The sequence below is a fragment of the Equus quagga genome, chromosome 5 (assembly GCF_021613505.1).
Source record: "Equus quagga isolate Etosha38 chromosome 5, UCLA_HA_Equagga_1.0, whole genome shotgun sequence".
NCBI classification, from domain to species: Eukaryota; Metazoa; Chordata; class Mammalia; order Perissodactyla; family Equidae; genus Equus; species Equus quagga.
The window spans coordinates 34,275,653-34,293,587 of record NC_060271.1 but is presented as its reverse complement, the minus strand read 5'-3'; the positions used below and the strand labels follow the sequence as shown (position 1 = coordinate 34,293,587).

Below are 17,935 nucleotides of genomic sequence, written 5' to 3'. Positions count from 1 at the left end.
TTATTAATGTCCTGAAAATTCGAGATATGGGATCAGCCGATCCTTCGAGAGACTCACGGACCTGGCACGCACCTATCTCCTATCGCCCTCTCTCTGGAGGCCCAGCGTCTACTTTGCATATTTCTCAGAAGAGACTTGGCTTTCTCCGTGGGGTAAAGTCCCGCAGTGCAGGAGAGAATTCAGGGAAGCGGAACAAACCAGGTGATCTCTGCGGGTGACTCAGCTGCTTTGGTTTGGAACCGAAGCAGGAACCTGCCTTTGTGAAATGGGGACAATAAAAACATTTCCCCCTTCACTGCCCCACCCTTGGCTCTCCACTTACGAGGCTGGCGGGAGCGCTCATTAGCCTGTAAACTACTTCTGGTCTTCCTTGGAGAGTGACATCTGATGGAGGTGAGGAGGATGGTTGCAGTTTACAGAACTGAAGGTCTGTTTTCAAAGCAACCCTTCCCGATACCTAGAACTGATCACTTTGTTCTGTCTAGACTCAGGCTGGCGAAGGTAGAAATAGCGTGAAGCTCAGTCTTGGAGAACGAGTGGTCCTGGGATCGATATTTGCGCCTGAATCCACGAGGTAGCATACATGATTCTCAGACCCGTGGCAAGAGGAAATTTTTGTTTAAAACTTTGTGATTTGAGCACAGGATCTGGAGTTGGACTGTCAGGTTTGAACCCCACCCAGTTCAACTTTTGCTGGCTGGTGACTTTGGGCTAGTTTACTTAATCTCTCTGTGCCTCACTCAGTGTCCTATCTTTAAAATGGGAATAGTGATAGCACCTAACTCATAAGATTGTTGTGAAGACTGAATGAGTTAAAAAACCTAAAGCTTTTTTTTTTTTTGAGGAAGATTAGCCCTGAGCTAACATCTGCTGCCAATCCTCCTCTTTTTGCTGAGGAAGACTGGCCCTGAGCTAACATCGTGCCCATCTTCCTCTAGTTCATATGTGGGATGGCTACCACAGCATGATGTGCCAAGTGTTGCCATGTCTGCTCCCGGGATCCGAACCGGTGAACCCTGGGCCACTGAAGCGGAACATGCACACTTAACCACTGTGCCACAAGGCCAGCCCCTAAAGCTTTTAAAACAGAGTGCCTGACAGAGTAGGGGCTTGATAAGAGTTAGCTTTTATCTATCTGTCTGTCTATGTGTCTATCTACCTACCTACCTACCTATCATCTGTCTATCTATATCATCATCATCTGGACCAAGCAGTGCAATGGAGAAGAAAGAATCTGGGATTGTAAATAGATCTACATCATTCCAATCCTGCCTGTCGTATTCAGAGGCTCTGTGATCTCTGGGAGCATACTGTTGTTAAGTTTCTGTATTCAGTAGTGACTGAAAGCTGAAGATACTTAAATGAACTTTATAAAATGCAAAAACATCTTAAAAGTATCAAAGAGCTAACAAGAAAGTGAGGAGTACTGGCTAAGATCTGGGAACAGATAGGATCCCAGAGAGATGAGCCCTACACTCAGGACCGCTTTTGCTCAGGAACATTTGTTAATATTGAATAGGCAGCTGAAAGATTGAGCTGTACTTTTGGCAGTCTCTCAGAGCTGGGGGAACTACAGTAGAGTTTTGAATTCCATCAAGCATAGGGATCCTGGTAAACCATTTCCATTTTTAGCCGAGACTCAAAAGAACCGTGCCCTTGGAGAAAGGATGAAATGGAAGTAAACCAGCTGTAGCTCAGACTGTAGGCAGGCTTCGAGTCATCAAGGTGGCCCAGAAAACCTCAATCTTTTGAATTTGATAAAATTGTCCTAGACAGTTAATACCCTGAGTTGTTTGATAGATGCTAGTGAAAATCCCCTTTGGAAGAACATAACATCATCTTAGGTGACAAAGTATTTGAACGATTATGTTTAAAAAAATACAATATCCAAGAAGTAATTAAAGATAACTAGGCACACTAAAAGGTAAAACACCATGATCAAGAGTCAACAGAAACAACAGACAACAGAAACAGACCCATAGGGACTACCGTTGTTCGAATGATCAGAAAACAACAATAAAACAACTACACCCATGAGGTTTGAGGAGATACAAGCTAAGCCAGAAAATTTTGTCAGGAAACAGGAAGTGATAACAAGTGATGTAACAAATTGAGAAAGAATCAAATAGAAATTCTAGAGCTGAAAAATACAAAAAAGAAAACTAAGAATGCAGCGAATGATTTTAACATCAGATTAGACACAGCTAAAGAAAGAACAGCAGTGAATTATAAGACAGAAAATCTCCAGAAAAAAACATGGGGAGTCAAAAAGATGTGAACTATGTAAGAGAGGTAAGTGACGTCGAATGTCTATTTTAGGGCTAATTAGAGTCCCAGAAAGAAACACAGAATGGAGCACAGGTTATATTTGAAGAAAAATTTCCAGAAATGAGGATACTTCTCTTCACAGACACAAGAAGCCCAACAATTCCCAGACTAAATAGAAAATCCACAGAATAAAGAGAAAGAAATCCACCCTGGACATCTCACGGGGAAGCTGCCCCAGTAAGGTCCCTGTTTCTGGAACATTCTTCCACAACGCCCAGTGTGTAAATCCTATCCACAAGTCACATCTTGTTTTGTAACTAATGTAAATTAAAATACTTCATGTCCCCTCCTTCTGTCCCCAATTCTGGGTTAGGTGGCCCCTCTTCTTTGCTTACTCATAGCATCCTGGGCTTGCTCAGATTTTTTAACTTATTATACCTGAAATTACCTCTTTATCTGGCTGTGTCTCACACCAGACTGTGAGTTCCATGAGAGCAAGGAATGTGTCTGTATCGCTTCTTGTTGATTCCCAGCCGCCCAACACAGAGCCTGGCACACAGAAAAGTACTAAAAAAATGTTTGTTGAAGAAGGAAAGTTGTCTAAATTCGTTGAGCCACAGTTTTCTTGTCTGGAAGATGTGTACAATAAGACCAGTCCCATGCATTCCATAGATGGTTGTGAGAATTAAATCAGATAAAATACGTACCAGATTCTATCAACACAATAGTGATACATATTTGACCTCCCCGAGCCTCTGTTTTCTTATTTGTCCAGTTAGGAAAAATAATACCAGTTGGGTGATTTTTAGTAAAGGCTAAGACAAGCTATCAATCACGTCATAGTTGACAGTGAGCTAGCAGGAGTTAAATGAGCTAAAGGGAGGCCAGGCCCCATTGTCAGATTCCTACTATGTGCCATTTGCTGTGCTAGGAGCTTTGTATGCAACATCTCATTTTAAAGTGGATGAAAACATGAGGTGTATGGTTCTCTTCTTCTTTCTCAGATGCTTGGGAACTAAAAGCCTTGTAGGGACCTCATGACAGAAGAACTCGCCTGGAGGAAGAGTAGGGAGAGAGAGGAAAAAGGTTTTATATCCTGGGGGAAGCTCCTGATTTTCAAACCCCGCTGCAAACTCTGAGCTCCAGGAGGAGAGACTACTGTGTTGAGCAAGATTCTCTCCCCCTCTATCCCCAGGCAATTAGACATTTTTTTTTTGGTAACACAAGTCTGCAATGTCCTAGATGCCTAATATTTCCCTTCCTATAGAAACTAACCTTCGCAGAAATAAATATCAAGTATGGTAAAAAAAAAACCAACCCCTTCTGAAAAGATGAGAAGGGACGGGGGTCAAAATGTTGTGAAGTTGATTTGAAAGCCTCAAAGCCCTGTGCCCAGTTAGGCTCAGTCACCTTGAGCAGGCACTGCGCGACACACTAATTCATTTTCCACAAGACTTTAAGGTTGTAGGGTTAGCATAATGATGCTAGATGCTATAACACATAGACCCTAAAATTTCAGAGGTTTAATACGATCAAAGTTTTTTTTTTCTCAAACTCAACAGTCCAATGAGGTTGTTCCAGGCCTGGAAGGGACGCACAAGACTTCTGTTCACATCTCAGTGGCAAAAATTCATCTTTGGCTACATCTGGGCATAGGAGGCGCTGGAAAAAGGAATGCATGTTTGAGCAGCTGTCTTTTAACAACAACTTCACACTGTGGAAGAGGAAACATGATTTTTGGTGGGCCAATAGCCATCTCTTTTGTAAAAGTATCATCATCATCATCCCCATTTTTGGATGGGGAAACTGAGGCTCCAGTGCTGAAGTAACTCACCCAAGGTCTGTAGCTGGTAAGTAGTGGAGGCAGGATTTGAACCCAGGTAGTCCAGCTGCAAATCCCACGTGCTTGCCACTGCATCCAGCTAGCTCACAGCGACGAGTAAGGCGCTATACCTTCCACTGTCAAGAAAAAGACGATGTCAGACACGTCCTTGACATTTCATTTTCAAGAATATAGCACTTGAAACAAGCTAAATAAGCACTTGAAAGCAGTGCTTTCACAGTCCTTCAAAGTCAGAGCTCAATTGCCACCTTTTCAGCGGGGCCTTCTCTGCTCCCCTTGTCTTCTAGCCACCCCGCACTCCAGGTGCTCCATTTCATGTAACCTTGTGTATTTTCTTCATAGAGCCATCGCCGTCTGAAATCAGGCGCATGTTTGTTTCCTTGTGGATCTGCTATCTCCCTGACTAGAACATAAACTCTCTGAAAGCAGGGAGCTGGTCAGTCTTGCTCACTTTGTATCCTAGTGCACACTGCAGAGCCGGGTACATAGTAAATCCTCAATAAATTTTTGTGAAATGAATGAGTAGGCATATTTACAAAGTGCTGTGGGAGCAGATACATTCATTTATTCATTCTCATATTCATTCACTCACATATTAGTTACCCATTTGTTCATTCATTCATTCATAGACTTTCTCAAATGCCTGATCTGAGGATAGAGGGATGATAGTCTATGGTCTAAGGGTAGCTTGTGAAACCCTGGAAGGCTTCCTGTAGGTGGTGATGTTAGAGTTGGAGGGAGTATTGAATTGTGAGTTGGGGAAGAGGTTGTCACGTTACGTCTTTTGACACTTTTACATCTTCACTTGACCTGTACCAAGCGCATTGCTGCCACTGGCTTTGTAAATGACCATCAGTCAGTAAGGAGACCAGCCTGGCTGCCACTTTATGACTGCAAACCTCCTGAACTGCATAAACAGGAGAATAAAGAGCAGAGAATGGACTCACAGCGGGACAAGGTGGGTTTGTCCTTTCTGTCCCACTTGGAGGGGGCCAAGGTCAGGTTCTAGGGTCATAGGAAAGGGCTGGCGGCTGTCTTTAGCCTATAAATAAGATGACTCAGCCATCCATGTGATGGTCAGCTCATCCCAAATTCCTGATGCCACAGCAATGCCAATGTTACAGCTGTAAGCATGAGCGTCCCTAAGGAGAGGTGCTCAATGTTTTTCTCAAAAATCTGAATTCTTACTCTTCAATTTTCTTTTTGGGCAAGTCAAACCAATAGGTATGGCAGCTACCCCATTTCTGATACTGATGAATATGCTCAGATAACGTCACAAGTGGCATGCCTGGCATGATCAAAATGAGAGTCAGCTGCTGGAGGAATGAAGTATTTGACCTTTCCCCATAAGAGGCTGCTCCAGTCCCGGCATTGTGAGTTCTGGCGCTCAGGGAGCTTTAGGAAATAGGTCCAGGTGTTCCAGGGCTGTTCACATCTTTTTGGGGACATTTTCTTATTACCATTGTAGTAAAATTTCAGTGTCTGAAAACTACAAAAATACAAACGTGCAACAATGCAAACAAAAGAAAATAAAAATCACCTCCATTTTTCAAGGGCCCGGCTGTGATCAACTTAGCATTTTGACATGTTCTTTCATTCTTTCTGTGCATGTATGTGTGTGTCTTTTTATACAGAAATGGCACCCCTACCTCTTTACAAACTGCTTTTTTCACCTAATAACACACTGTATACATTATTCCAATCCATTTCTTTGTTTGTTTGTTTGTTTGTTTTTTGAGGAAGATCAGCCCTGAGCTAACATCTGCTGCCAATCCTCCTCTTTTTGCTGAGGAAGACTGGCCCTGAGCCAACATCCGTGCCCATCCTCCCCTGCTTTATATGTGGGACACCTACCACAACATGGCTTGCCAAGTGGTGGCATGTCCGCACCCAGGATCCGAACTGGCGAACCCTAGGCCACTGAGAAGTGGAACGTCCACACTTAACCACTGCGCCACCGGGCTGGCCCCCCAATCCATTTCATTTGATGCATGGCCCTCCATGAGGCTATTTGGAATGGCTACATATCATTCTGTGGTATGACAACATCCTAGTTTATTTGCAAAACCCCTGATCGGTGGACATTTGGGTTGTGTACCACTTTTCCCATGATAACAAATGCCATAATGATTATTTTTGAGCTTACAGTTGGGTCAACTGGCATGCACATTTTTAAAGTGTGACTTATTTTCCACCAGCAAAATGGAGAAATCCCAGCAGGTCTAGCTGTGCAAATTAAAATAAAGTTTAATTAAAATAAAGTTAAATGTTTATTTCTTTGAGTAGATTTACTTTAAGGGAGTCATTCTGACTTCAAGTCCTTTTTCTTCTAACTGAAAAAAAAAAAGAGATGTTTGCCTGGGGAGGAATAGCTATGGTGGAACCACCAGATTCTCCTTTTTCAGGATGCTTTTGAGTTTGTGATTTTGCGTCTAGAGATTTCACAGGGGACTCAGGTGGACTTGGGAACATTCGACTTTTTTTGAGAGATCCTCTCTCTAGATCAGGGTCTCTCCTGAACTTTGCTGATACATATCCTTTTATTCCCTCCATCTTCTCCGAGAAGAGAAATGGACACGGAACCAAAGGCAGCTTCCTGGGATGTCAAAGATGTAGCTTTTTCAAGGGACAGACATGTTCTTGAAGACGGCTGAGAACAATGGTTCCCGGCTGCCATCCAGGACCAGCGGCTTGCAGCAGCAGTGACACTGAGATTCTGGGTTTTCAGATCTGTGAGCAGTTTTCATTCTCTCTTAACGGCCGTGTCCAGCATCAGTTGTCAAAGGCAGTTCTGTGCCAACCCAGCCTGCTAATAAAAGTTGCTCCCCTTTGTAGGATGCGCACCATAGACCAAGCAGTTTATACCCGTCAACTTGCAAAGTGGGTATTAGTATCTCTATTCTGCCGGCAAAGAGACAGAAATTGAATGAGGTTAGCTAACTCTCCTGGGGTCACACATTCAGGCAGTGGAAGTCAGGATTCTTAATCCGCTCTGTCTGATTCCAGAGCCTCTGAACTCTTGCCACGGTGCCTCATTGCTTCTGCGGTTTATTGTTATCCCTGTGTTTTACAGTTCAGTTTATAGGTAAACTTTAAACTCATCATGGTTAGGAAGATTTTGACTACTAAAGGAATTTTTTTTGGTTGTCTGTGTTTTAAGGCTCCAGTGATGCCGTTTCCTACCAATCATAAATTTTAATTGTCCGAAAAACTTGGAGATAAGGTAACCAGAGAATCCTGAGAACGTGTCCGTGCATTTACCTGAAAATGGGAGCTTTTGGTTGCCATGGTGAAAGGGACCTCCCCTCTTTCAGGAATGGGCTCAGGACCCACTGGCAGCTTTTCCTGATGCTTCCACCCGTCCCCTGCAGTTCTGGATGGGACATTCTAGCACCCTGAGTCTGTCACCAGAGAGGTGACATCATAGCGCAATGTTCAGCTTCTATGTCTGCCTCTCCCAGACACAAGAGCCTTCTTGTCATCAGTGATCTCCGCCTTGGGTACCACCAAGGAGTCTGGGCTTGACTTGCTAGCACAATGTTTTTCACTCTTTCACCTCCTGCATTTGTCTGTTCCACTCAACACCCATTTATGGGGCTGTCAAGCCACACAGAGCTAAGACAGAGTCTCAGCCCGGAGGAGCCCAGAACAGTGGAGAGAGGTAGAGAGCAAAAAAAAAATGAAAGCATATGAACACAAGCTACATGTATCAATATGGATAAATTTTTAAAAATATAATGTTTAGTAAGCAATAAAAGTCACAGAATGACATATCCACTTTGGTGTCATTTATATCAAGCTAAAAATGCTAAACAATCCTGCATATTGTCGGTGATACAAATCTGTGTATGATAAACGCCAAATTTATGAGAATGGTTACCCCCAGGAGATGAGGAGGCGGTGATTGTTGGGGAAGGGCGTGTGTGGGGCTTCAGTTGTATATATGATATTTTATTTCTCAAGGGAGCAGCGTTAGATCTGCTGGCGTACACTGCATTAAACTCTACACATATCATTAATATTTCATTTAAAAAGGCGGGCTTTAAAGATACACATATGCACATATAACCCCATCTTGATTTTGTACTTAAACATGCATTTATATTCATCACAGAGAAAAGATGAGAGGAAATGTTAGGTTAAGCCACAAGAAATTGTCATTTTTGTTGGTTAAAAATGGTCGATTATCAGCAATCTCATATGATTCAGCCTAATACCCCAAAATGGCAACAATCACTATTTCTGAGAGGGAGATTGTGGATGATTCTTTTCTTTTTTATTCTTTAAAGTCTTTTAAAATTTTCTCCCATGAACATTTTTATGTTTTTCATAGAAAAATTTCGATGCGTGTCTTTTGAGAGGCGAGAGAAAGCCGTGTTTCTGCTGCCCCCTGCTGAGCCCTACAGCACACGGCTCCTCTGCCCGTCCCTGAGCTTTAGTTAATCTGGGCCATAGGGTGGGCTCCTGGTCCAGGTGTCACTGGTGCAACTGCAGGCGACTCGTGCAGGATGACTATAATGACAGACCCTGTGGGCGATGAGGATCTCTGGCACAGACACATCAGACAGAGAAATTGTTAGGGAGCTGTGAAGATAGATCCAGCAGCTCGAGGACTAGCAAAGTCATTGAATGAGGATGCGCATCCAGAATCGAGCCCAGGGATAGGAGCCCCCATTCCCACAGCTCACGACCTTTTCCCCCATCCAAGGCCATTGAGGAAATGCAGAAACGAAGTGAGAGTCACATGAAAACAAAACCGATGTCTTTTGTTCCCCTCGGGAGCAGTGTAAAATGTTCTATTTCGTTGCTGGAAAAGAAACAATTGAGGATATTAAACAATTCATTTTGCATATATAAATAATTTAGTATATGTAATAGATTTTGATTTTATAGCCACTTAAGGGAAAGAGGAGAGAATGGGCAATGGCGAGGCAGAAAAAAAAGAGAAATAAAGGAGAGAGGAGGAAGGAAACTAATATTTATTGGATCAGGTACTTTGTTAGAATTATGATTTTAATACCTCAGAACAACTCTGGGAAGAGGCCATGACTGCTCTCATTTTCCAGATGAGGAAACTAGAGCTTGGAAAGATTCTGGGAAATACCACTGGTCGCACAGGTTGTAAACAGCAGAAATGGGATTTGGACTTAATTCAATCTGACCACTCCCAAACTCCTTTCTTTCTGGTCCCTCATATGCTGAGTGGGCAAGACAAAAGGGGCACTGGAAAGAGAAAGAGGATGAAGTCCGAGAGGGAAAATGGGACAGACAGAGGCATGCAGTGGGACCAACCACCACTAAGAGCAAGAGCCACAATGGAAAGAGCCAAAGGAGTGACAAAACTCCACTGGTGTGCCTGCACATGTGCAAACACACACGCACGCAACACCCACAAAACATGCAGAAACAAAGAATGACTGAGAGAGAGAAAAGAAAGACTTTTGTTGAATAACATTCTTCCCTGTGGCCTAGTATGGGACTGCCACAGAAGACAATCAAATGGTGTTGCATTTTTGCAACGTTAGGTACAAATGATGAAATTAAAGACCTGGCCTTGGTGCCAGAGACTCCCTGCCCTGAATTTGTCCTTCTCAGAGTCTCTGCTCTGCACAGAGCACTCATCCTGGCCATGGTCACTTGTGGAGTGGGTCTGAGTGGTGGGGTGAAGCGATGCTCTTTGTCTTGAGTATTTGATGTTTGTGTATGCCCTGTATGCCCATCAAATAAAGTGACATATCATTAATTCAAATTCTAGTGCTACATAATCTGTGATAGTGTGATGGTCTGGACATGGCTGAGTTGATATTTAATTTTGCTTATAAAGTTCTGTCCTCACAGAAAGAGCAAATTGGCAGTAGAACAAGACTGACCTGAGGGTGATACGGGGAAAGAGGCAAGAGAGTAAGATGCCAAGAACTCTTACAGACCAGACATACCCCCTTCTTGGGCAAAGCAATATGCTTGTTACAAATTCATGCTAGTGGAGCCGGGTACCTGAGGGGCACTGTAGGTATTAAACCAATTTGCTCTTTTTCCTGTTTAACCTGAGGGGCGACTCAGGGGTCTGGAGGATCTGTGAGCTTGTTTTGCAGAAGAAAGAGAATGCCTGTGGGGAGATTGCGATCACCGATGGTGATGGCGGATGGCCGGCCAGCCCTCAGCAGCCGTTGAAGTCCAGAAGTCAGATTGCCCAGGGACTTATCAGGAATGACCCCTTTGTTTCCCCAAAGGCCCTCCTGCCAAGGCCCTCAGCTCCATAAAACCCCCTGCTTTCTGTTCTTGGGGAGGCGGAATTGAGCAAACCCAGGCTCCCACCTACTCGTTTTGGCCGATGGGAATAAATCCTCCTCCATCTCCATGCACCGATGTCTCAGCGCCTGGCTCGCTGCGCACTGGGCATGCGAACTTGAGATTAAGAGGGTCTGTACCATTAGCTGACAAAGCAGGTCCCCAAAAGAACTCTATAGGGCTTCAATCTGAAGGAAAGAATAGATTTTGTTAGTCCAGTAAAGATCATTTTATTAATTTAATTCTATACATAATACACAATTACATTGCCCTCATTAAAAAAAGTACATATAAAGATAAGGTCACTTTTACTCTTTTTTTCTCTCCTCACTCTTATCAATTTGGTATTTATCTTTCCAGACCATATTCTACATATTTAAGTATACATATATACCTCCAGAAAACATACAGTTCTTTTTTTTTGGTGAGGAAGATTGACATTGAGCTAACATCTGTGCCAATCTTCCTCTATTTTATGTGGGATGCTGCCACAGCATGGCTTGATGAGCAGTGTGTAGGTCCACACCTGGGATCCAAACCCATGAACCCCCGGTCACCAAAGTGGAGTGTGCGAACTTAACCACTATGCCACCGGGCCAGCCCCTATAGCTCTTCTGTTTCATTTTCTGTTGTTGTTGGTCTGTTTCACATAAAGGCTACGTGGAATGCATCACTATGCCACATATTTTTTCATTCAACCACACGTCCAGGAGAGCTGTCCACGTGAGTTCATCCAGATTACCTCATTTCCCCTCCACCTCATCTTTTTAAACTGTTATGTAGTATTTAATAAGTGGCTGTTTCATAATTTAAGAAGCCATTTTCCTATTGACGGATATTTGCATTGTTCCTAATTATTTGCCTTTACACACCATTATGCCTTAGACACCCTTGGACATACCTCCTAGGGCATGTGTGCAAGATATGTCTTAGGAGAGATGATGAGATGTGGCATTTCTGGGTTGTCGGCCTTTTAGGATGATACCACAGACTGCCCAACTGCCAGACTAGTTGACCTCCCAACAGCAGCGTGCGGAGCTCTCATTTCCCCACTCCCTTGATGGTGTGTTCTTACAGGACCTAAAGCTGCATTTCTTCACTAAAATTCTACTAGTCACACTGTTTTACTAATTTGTGCTACATGCCACCCAATGAGGTTTGATGATTCTTTTAATTAACTCTGGTGAAGTTGGCATCCATTTAATTTAAGAGCATCCATTGAATTCACAAGTACTCCTTCCCTTTGGCCGTTAGATATAATTTATAAGTGGTACTGATTTGCACTCAAAAGGAGACATTGTTTAACACAGGCCTCTGCTGTGAGAAGAGAAATTAGCTCAGCCAAAATTCTAGGCATGGGCTGACCGGCCAAGGGCTTATGCAAGCAAAGATTTTTACAAGAAAGGCAAGTGTTTGCATTTATGTCAATATTTCCACACGTTTTGGGGTGACAAACCTTTCTTCCCTGGCTTCTGAAGTTTGCAATGTCAAGTCTTTGCTCCTGAGCCCACCAGCTTCCCACAATCAGAAGAATGATTCAAACAACTTCATTAAGCTGGTACTTAGCACGGGCCCGGGGCTTCACATTTTTATTGAATCTTTACAACTCCCTCTCATTCTTACGTTATCGTTGTCATTTTACAGAATAGAAAGCGAGGTTCAGAAGTGAAAGAGCTCATCTAAGGGGAAACCAGGATGGAAACCCTGGCTTCTCTGGCTCTAAATCTTTGTGATCTGCTTTAATGCAGAGAAAATCAGACAACAGTGACATGTGACAACAGAGATGGTGGAAAGACTATATCAGCAACAAATGTGGGATGTGTAAGAGAGTTAACGATGAAATAAATTCATGTATGATGTAGAGTTCTTTGCAGTTTATGAAAAGTCATACGTGTAGCATCATATAGTAGTTAAGAGCATGTACTCTAGAGCCAGATGGCCTGGCTTCAAATCCTGGCTCCGCCACTTACTAGCTGCGTGACTTTGGGCAAATTGCCTAACTTCTCTATGCCTCAGTTTTCTCATCTCTAAAGTAGAGATTAAAAATAGTACATATTTCATTGGGTCGTTGTAATGATTAAATCAGATGGTATTTATAAAGCAATTAGAATAGTGCCTTTCACACAGTAAACACCATAAAAATTTGTCATTATTACCACTATTATTTCATTTGGTCTTCACTGTTGTTCTCACCATTTTACAGATGAGGAAAGGGAGACTAGGGAGGTTAAGCAACTCACTCAAGATCACGGAGTCAGTCAGTGATAGACCTGGACCGGAATCTGGGTCTCTCCATCCTGTCCAGGGGGTTCTCCATTCCTAACACTGCCTCCAACTTTACCAAATACAAGCAGAGGGGCCACAGCAGGCCTTGGAATGTCTGTGCAAGAAAAGTCAGGGCCGGGCACAATTCATGCTCTTTCTTTCCGCGAATGAAAGAAGGATCTGCAGAGCAAGAACTTGAGGAACTACGTTCCATAACAACTCAGTCCAATTCCATTTCATGAACTTTTTTTTTGGTGAGGAAGATTGCCACTGAGCTAACATCCGTGCCAATCTTCCTCTATTTTGTATGTGGGATGCCGCCACAGCAAGGCTTGATGAGCGGTGTGCAGGTCCACGCCTGGGATCTGAACCCACAAGCCCCAGGCCACCAAAGCAGAGTGTGTCAACTTAACCACTACACCTCTGGGCTGTCCCCCCATTTCATGAACTTTTACTAGCACGTGAATCTACCTTTCCAATCTGCTTCTCTTCCCTTCCATCTCAGACGCAGCATCACCAACACCATCATCTGTCTTGGGACATCTGCAGCAGCTTCCTACCTCTTCAACCTATTCTCCTCACTATAACCAAAGACATATTTCTAAACATAAGCCTCATCATGTCGGTCCCCTAATTAAAACCCTTCAATGGCTCTGCGTGGCTCTAAGGACTTGGGCTAGAACCCTTCATATGGCCTAAGAGATTGGGCGAGAGCTGGGCCTTCCTCCCGCTTCCTGCCTCATGGCTCAAGCCCTGTGCTCCTGTCAGACTGCACTTCCTTCCGTTCCTCAAAACCACGTTCTGGTGTTGGATACACAAGCCTCTCTCTGAACTTTCTTCGTCTGGCCAAGTCCTACTCGCCCTTCAAGCTTCAGCTTAGAACTCAGCTCTCCTGGGAGGCCTTTTTGCAATTCCCCCCACAGCACCCTGTACCTCCCCCCCAGGAGTGCTTGTCATCCAGCATTGTCATTTCCGTGTCCTTGCCTATAGGTCCCACTGGAATCGGGTTTCTGAGGACAACCACCACGTCTCTTTGGTTCACTGTCACACCTCGCACCTAGCACAGGGCCTAAAATGAGAGTTACATATGGAAGATAAATACAGATGCTGGTTGAAACTGAGGAAGCAGAGACTATTACCAAAGGGGAACTTGTAGGGAGAGCGAGACAATAAATCAACAAGGGCAGAAACATTAGGCACATTCGCAGGGATGGTGAAAGAGATTGCTTAGAGGGCCAAGAGGAGGAGAAGCCAGTGGCATCACCACGGGAAGAGAAAGGGTTAAGAAAGAGGAGCCAGGATGCGGGAGAAGAGGGTGTTGAGGTAACTAAGCGACGAGGCCATCAGACTGGGGGGCTCTGATGCCTTGTAGCCTAGGTAAGCGAACCAAACCCAAGCCAGAGTCAATGCACTCGAATCTGAGAAGATGAAGTCTAATAACAACCAATCACAAACAACTAGGTTTTCCAAATAAGGCAACTGCTTAAGCTATAGCCAATCAAATCATTTCCTTGCTTTGCTTCTGTCTTCTCTTTGAAAACCTCTACCCCAGCTCCCGTTGGTGCACTGCTCCTAGCCACGTCTGGCTTGGCACTGCCTGATTCCAATCGATGTAGGCTCAAATAAACTCCTGAAAATGTTACTGTGCCTCAGTTTGCCTTTTAACAAGGGGGTTATTGCAGAAGAGAGGGGATTACTGACCAGGCAGGTACCAGAGTAGCGGGGTATGGATTACAGTGACCAACTATCCTGGCTTGCCTGGGACTCACTCAGTTTTCACACTGAAAGTCCTGTATCCCAGAAAACTCGAAGTCCAGGCAAACCTAGGTTGGTCACCCTAGGGTAGACTCAAGATGACCAGAGGAGCCAGAAGTTTTGGACAAAGGCTACCTCTCCCCCGAGTTACGCGGGTTGGGAGAGAGGTAAAGCAGAGAAGGATTAAACAAGGTGTAAGGGCTTTGGAACCAGGGAAAAACTTTGCTTCTGATCTGTGTGATCTTCTTAAAATTACTTAACCTCTCAGATTCAACTTCCCGTAATTTGGCATAATTAAACAAGAACGAGCGACGTGAAAGCGCCTATTCCAACTGTAGGCTCACAACTAGAGCTAAAATGCTGTTTCCTTTGTTTCCTCACTCTTGCCGCTGCTCCCCTCTCCCACTTTCCTAGCACTCTCCGCTTCCCTCCTTTATCCTTTTCTGCTGTTTCTCTCGTCTCGCCGGCTCCTCACTTTGGGTACCACCCACCGCTAGGTGGCTGACCGGAACAAACGAAGATGGGTGCCTCTCTAGCTCCCGCAGGTGAGCTCTCTATGGTGCCTACCCCCCGCCCCCCAGCCCGTGCCGGGGGAGAAGGGGGTGGGGCCGGGGGAGAAGGGGGTGGGGCCGGGGTCCCGTCACGTGAGCGGGGTGCCCGGCTCCGGCGCAGGCGCGGTGGTCACCTCGCCGTCGCCGGGCTCCGTCGCCCGCGCGGCTTCGCCTTCTCGGCGTGCGAGGCGGCCGCCCGGCGGTCCTGCGGGGTTCCGTGTTGCCGCTGCGGGCCGTGGGGCCGCGGCCATGTCCCGAAAGCAGGCGGCCAAGAGCCGGCCGGGCAGCGGCAGCCGGAAAGCCGAGGCCGAGCGCAAGCGGGACGAGCGGGCGGCGCGCCGGGCCCTGGCCAAGGAGCGGCGGAACCGGCCGGAGCCCGGCGGCGGCTGCGAGGAGGAGTTCGTCAGCTTCGCCAACCAGCTGCAGGCCCTGGGGCTGAAGCTGCGGGAGGTGCCGGGGGACGGGTGAGGCGGGCCGGGAGCGCGGGGGCTGCGCCGGGGGCGCGCCGGGCCGGGGACCGTCGCCCGCTCGCGTCCCCATTCATTCCGGCCGCTGCCCGGTGCAGGGCTCCGGCGGCGGGCGAGGCGGCGAGCCCCCCCTCTGGACGCCCGAGTATCCCCCTTGCCCTGATGCTGGCAGAGGCCGCTCGGGACTGGCCAGTGGTCCACAGATAGGATGCTGGAGCTGGTGTCCTTTAGACGGGTGCCCAGGGAGGCCTCTCCGCAAGGTGACGCTTGAGCCGAGCCCCGAAGGGACGGGATGGGGCCAGCCCTTCCAAGACCAGGACGCACGTAGAGCAGTCCTAACGACCATCACACGAGTAGACAGAGGCGGAGGCCCCGCCGGGGACCGAGCTCTGCCTCCTTCCTGCTGGGTCCTGCCCTCCTTTTACACTTGGGATGTTGGGGCCGTGAGGGCCTGTTGTTTACCGAGCTGCAGCCAGCTTCTCTCATCCTTACTTCCCTGGGCCTCAGTTTCTCTTTTGCAAGTAAGGGTGCTTACCCAAGCTTGCTTGGGGCTTAGACTGGAATCCAGGTTCAGCTTTTTTAGGGAACACGAGGTAAAGAAATGGGGTGGGAGGGAGAGGATGGGGGAAGGGAAGGAAAAATGGCCTCAGGAAAGGTGATGTGGATGCAGGAGGACGCAGGGAAGAAGGAAAAGGTAGGGGCCAGGGGCGGAGAACGGTTAGCATCCCCATTGCAGGGTGGGTCAGAGGGCATCTGGTGGCTGGGATGTCACTCCGGAGGAGGCAGAAGTAATAACTGCCTGGCTGCTGTTCCTCCCTTCCATTGAGGACTCAGGGTGGAGGGAGGAATAAGATGAAGCTAAGGACCATACGGAGTTGCCTTAGCTATTAAGCTTGGAAAAGAGGGAGGAAAAAGTGTTTTCTGTAATTTCACATTACATCGCAGCTTATCAATGAAGACTTTGTGAACTGGCCCTAATTTACCTTTCCCACCTTTCCTACATATATTTGCCCAATGCCCCAGGCGCATTGGATTTAGAGCATGATTGCATTTTATTCACCACCACCTAGTACAGTGCCTGGTATGTTGAAGGCATTCAGTCCATTTTTGTTGAATGAATGAATGACAAAAATATCACAGAGGGAGGCCAATTAGACCCTTAGCAGGGCTTCTCAAAGGGACATTTTCTTGGTGGAGTCACTCCAGATAAAGGCTTTCTTTGCTGGGTCTTGCTTTAGTGCCTTGATTTCGTCAAATATAGTTTATTAACTATTCAGGGCCTCACTGATCCTAATCAAACTCACAAGCACAAGAAGCTGCTGTATAAATCAGAATACCAGTTGGACACTTTACAGTGAGATTAAGGTGGGGTTGTCCCTGCAAATGATGGGATTGCATGTGTCTGCTCTACCGGGCATGGTATTGTCAACGTCGGGGGGTCCGGGAAGCTGCAGGACTCAACAGGACGTTGCTTACGGGCAGGAATCGCAGCACAAGGAGTTGTAAAATCTTGAGGGAGCGTTCCTAATGCTGTGGGAAGCTTTCAGGGTACTACCTGTGTTCTCCCCTCAAAGACAGCATGCTTCTTCAGTTGTTCAGCAAACGCTGGTTGGTTGAGCAGGGTGCCGGGAGCTCACTGATGACTAAGATGCTTACAGACTTCGTAGCCTAGTGAGAGAGACATACAACAGCGGGGCTCAGACACTGGTCTTAGGAGTCTTTACGCTCTCAGAAATTACTGAGGACTCCAAAGACCTTTTGTTTATGTAGGTTATAGCTACCAGTGTTTACTGTATTAGAAAGTAAAACAGAAAGATTTAAAACACAAGAAAATGCACACACGTTCCATTAGCTCTCAGAGCGATAACCTCAGGTATCAGGTAGCTTCTGGAAGACTCCACTGGACACTTGTGAGAGAATGAGTGAGAAAGAACGAACATCTTAGTTTTGAGCTCACAGATGCCCTGAAAGGGTCTCAGAGACATTCCTCCCCCAAACTGGGCCACACTCTGAGAATGGATTATATAGATAATTAAAATACAGTTTGATGTATTCTTCACGGTGCCTGATTATAGTGGTGCTGTTGAGAAGGAAGTGGCTGACTCTCCTGAAGTGGTCAGGGCGGCCTTCTCCTCTGTTCAGCAAATGCTCATGGGAACGTGCGCTGTGCTGATGCCCCTCAGAGGAGGTCTTACTCAGACCGGGTCATGAAGGCGCAGTGGGAATATGCCAAGGGGACCGTCTAGGCTGAGGAGTAGTATGTGGAAAGACACAGGAGCACGTTGTTTTTGAGAGATCTACAGGTTGTTTAGGATGACAGGAGTATAGAGTAGAAGGGTAGAGGTCAGGGGCCCCGTTGACTGGAATGCTCATGTCTCTCACTCCTGAGGTCTCCATTCTTTGGACAATGTTAGATAAAACGACAATGGTAATTCCTCTTGTACTAGCTCCACGAAGCTAACCTCCTGTTCACGAGGTCTTGCCGTGGGTACCAGGAG

The 17,935-nt window shown here is 46.1% G+C and overlaps 1 protein-coding gene and 1 long non-coding RNA gene across 8 annotated transcripts in view; both read left to right on the top strand.

The window, feature by feature from the left end:
- Positions 1–279: 279 nt before the first annotated feature.
- On the top strand, positions 280–5,072 carry LOC124238853 (uncharacterized). Its single transcript, XR_006888417.1, has 3 exons — positions 280–393; positions 486–574; positions 3,831–5,072. It is a non-coding gene; the product is annotated as an uncharacterized LOC124238853 (long non-coding RNA).
- Positions 5,073–15,098: 10,026 nt separating this feature from the next.
- Positions 15,099–17,935, top strand: part of OTUD3 (OTU deubiquitinase 3) — a 41,768-nt gene continuing 38,931 nt past the window's right edge. For all 7 annotated transcript variants that reach the window (XR_006888633.1, XR_006888632.1, XR_006888635.1 and 4 more), the window contains exon 1: positions 15,099–15,434. Coding sequence is in view for 1 of the 7 variants with exons in the window: in XM_046661451.1 (XP_046517407.1) it covers positions 15,220–15,434 (215 nt within the window). In the remaining 6 variants the exon portion in view is untranslated. The remainder of the gene's footprint in view (positions 15,435–17,935) is intronic.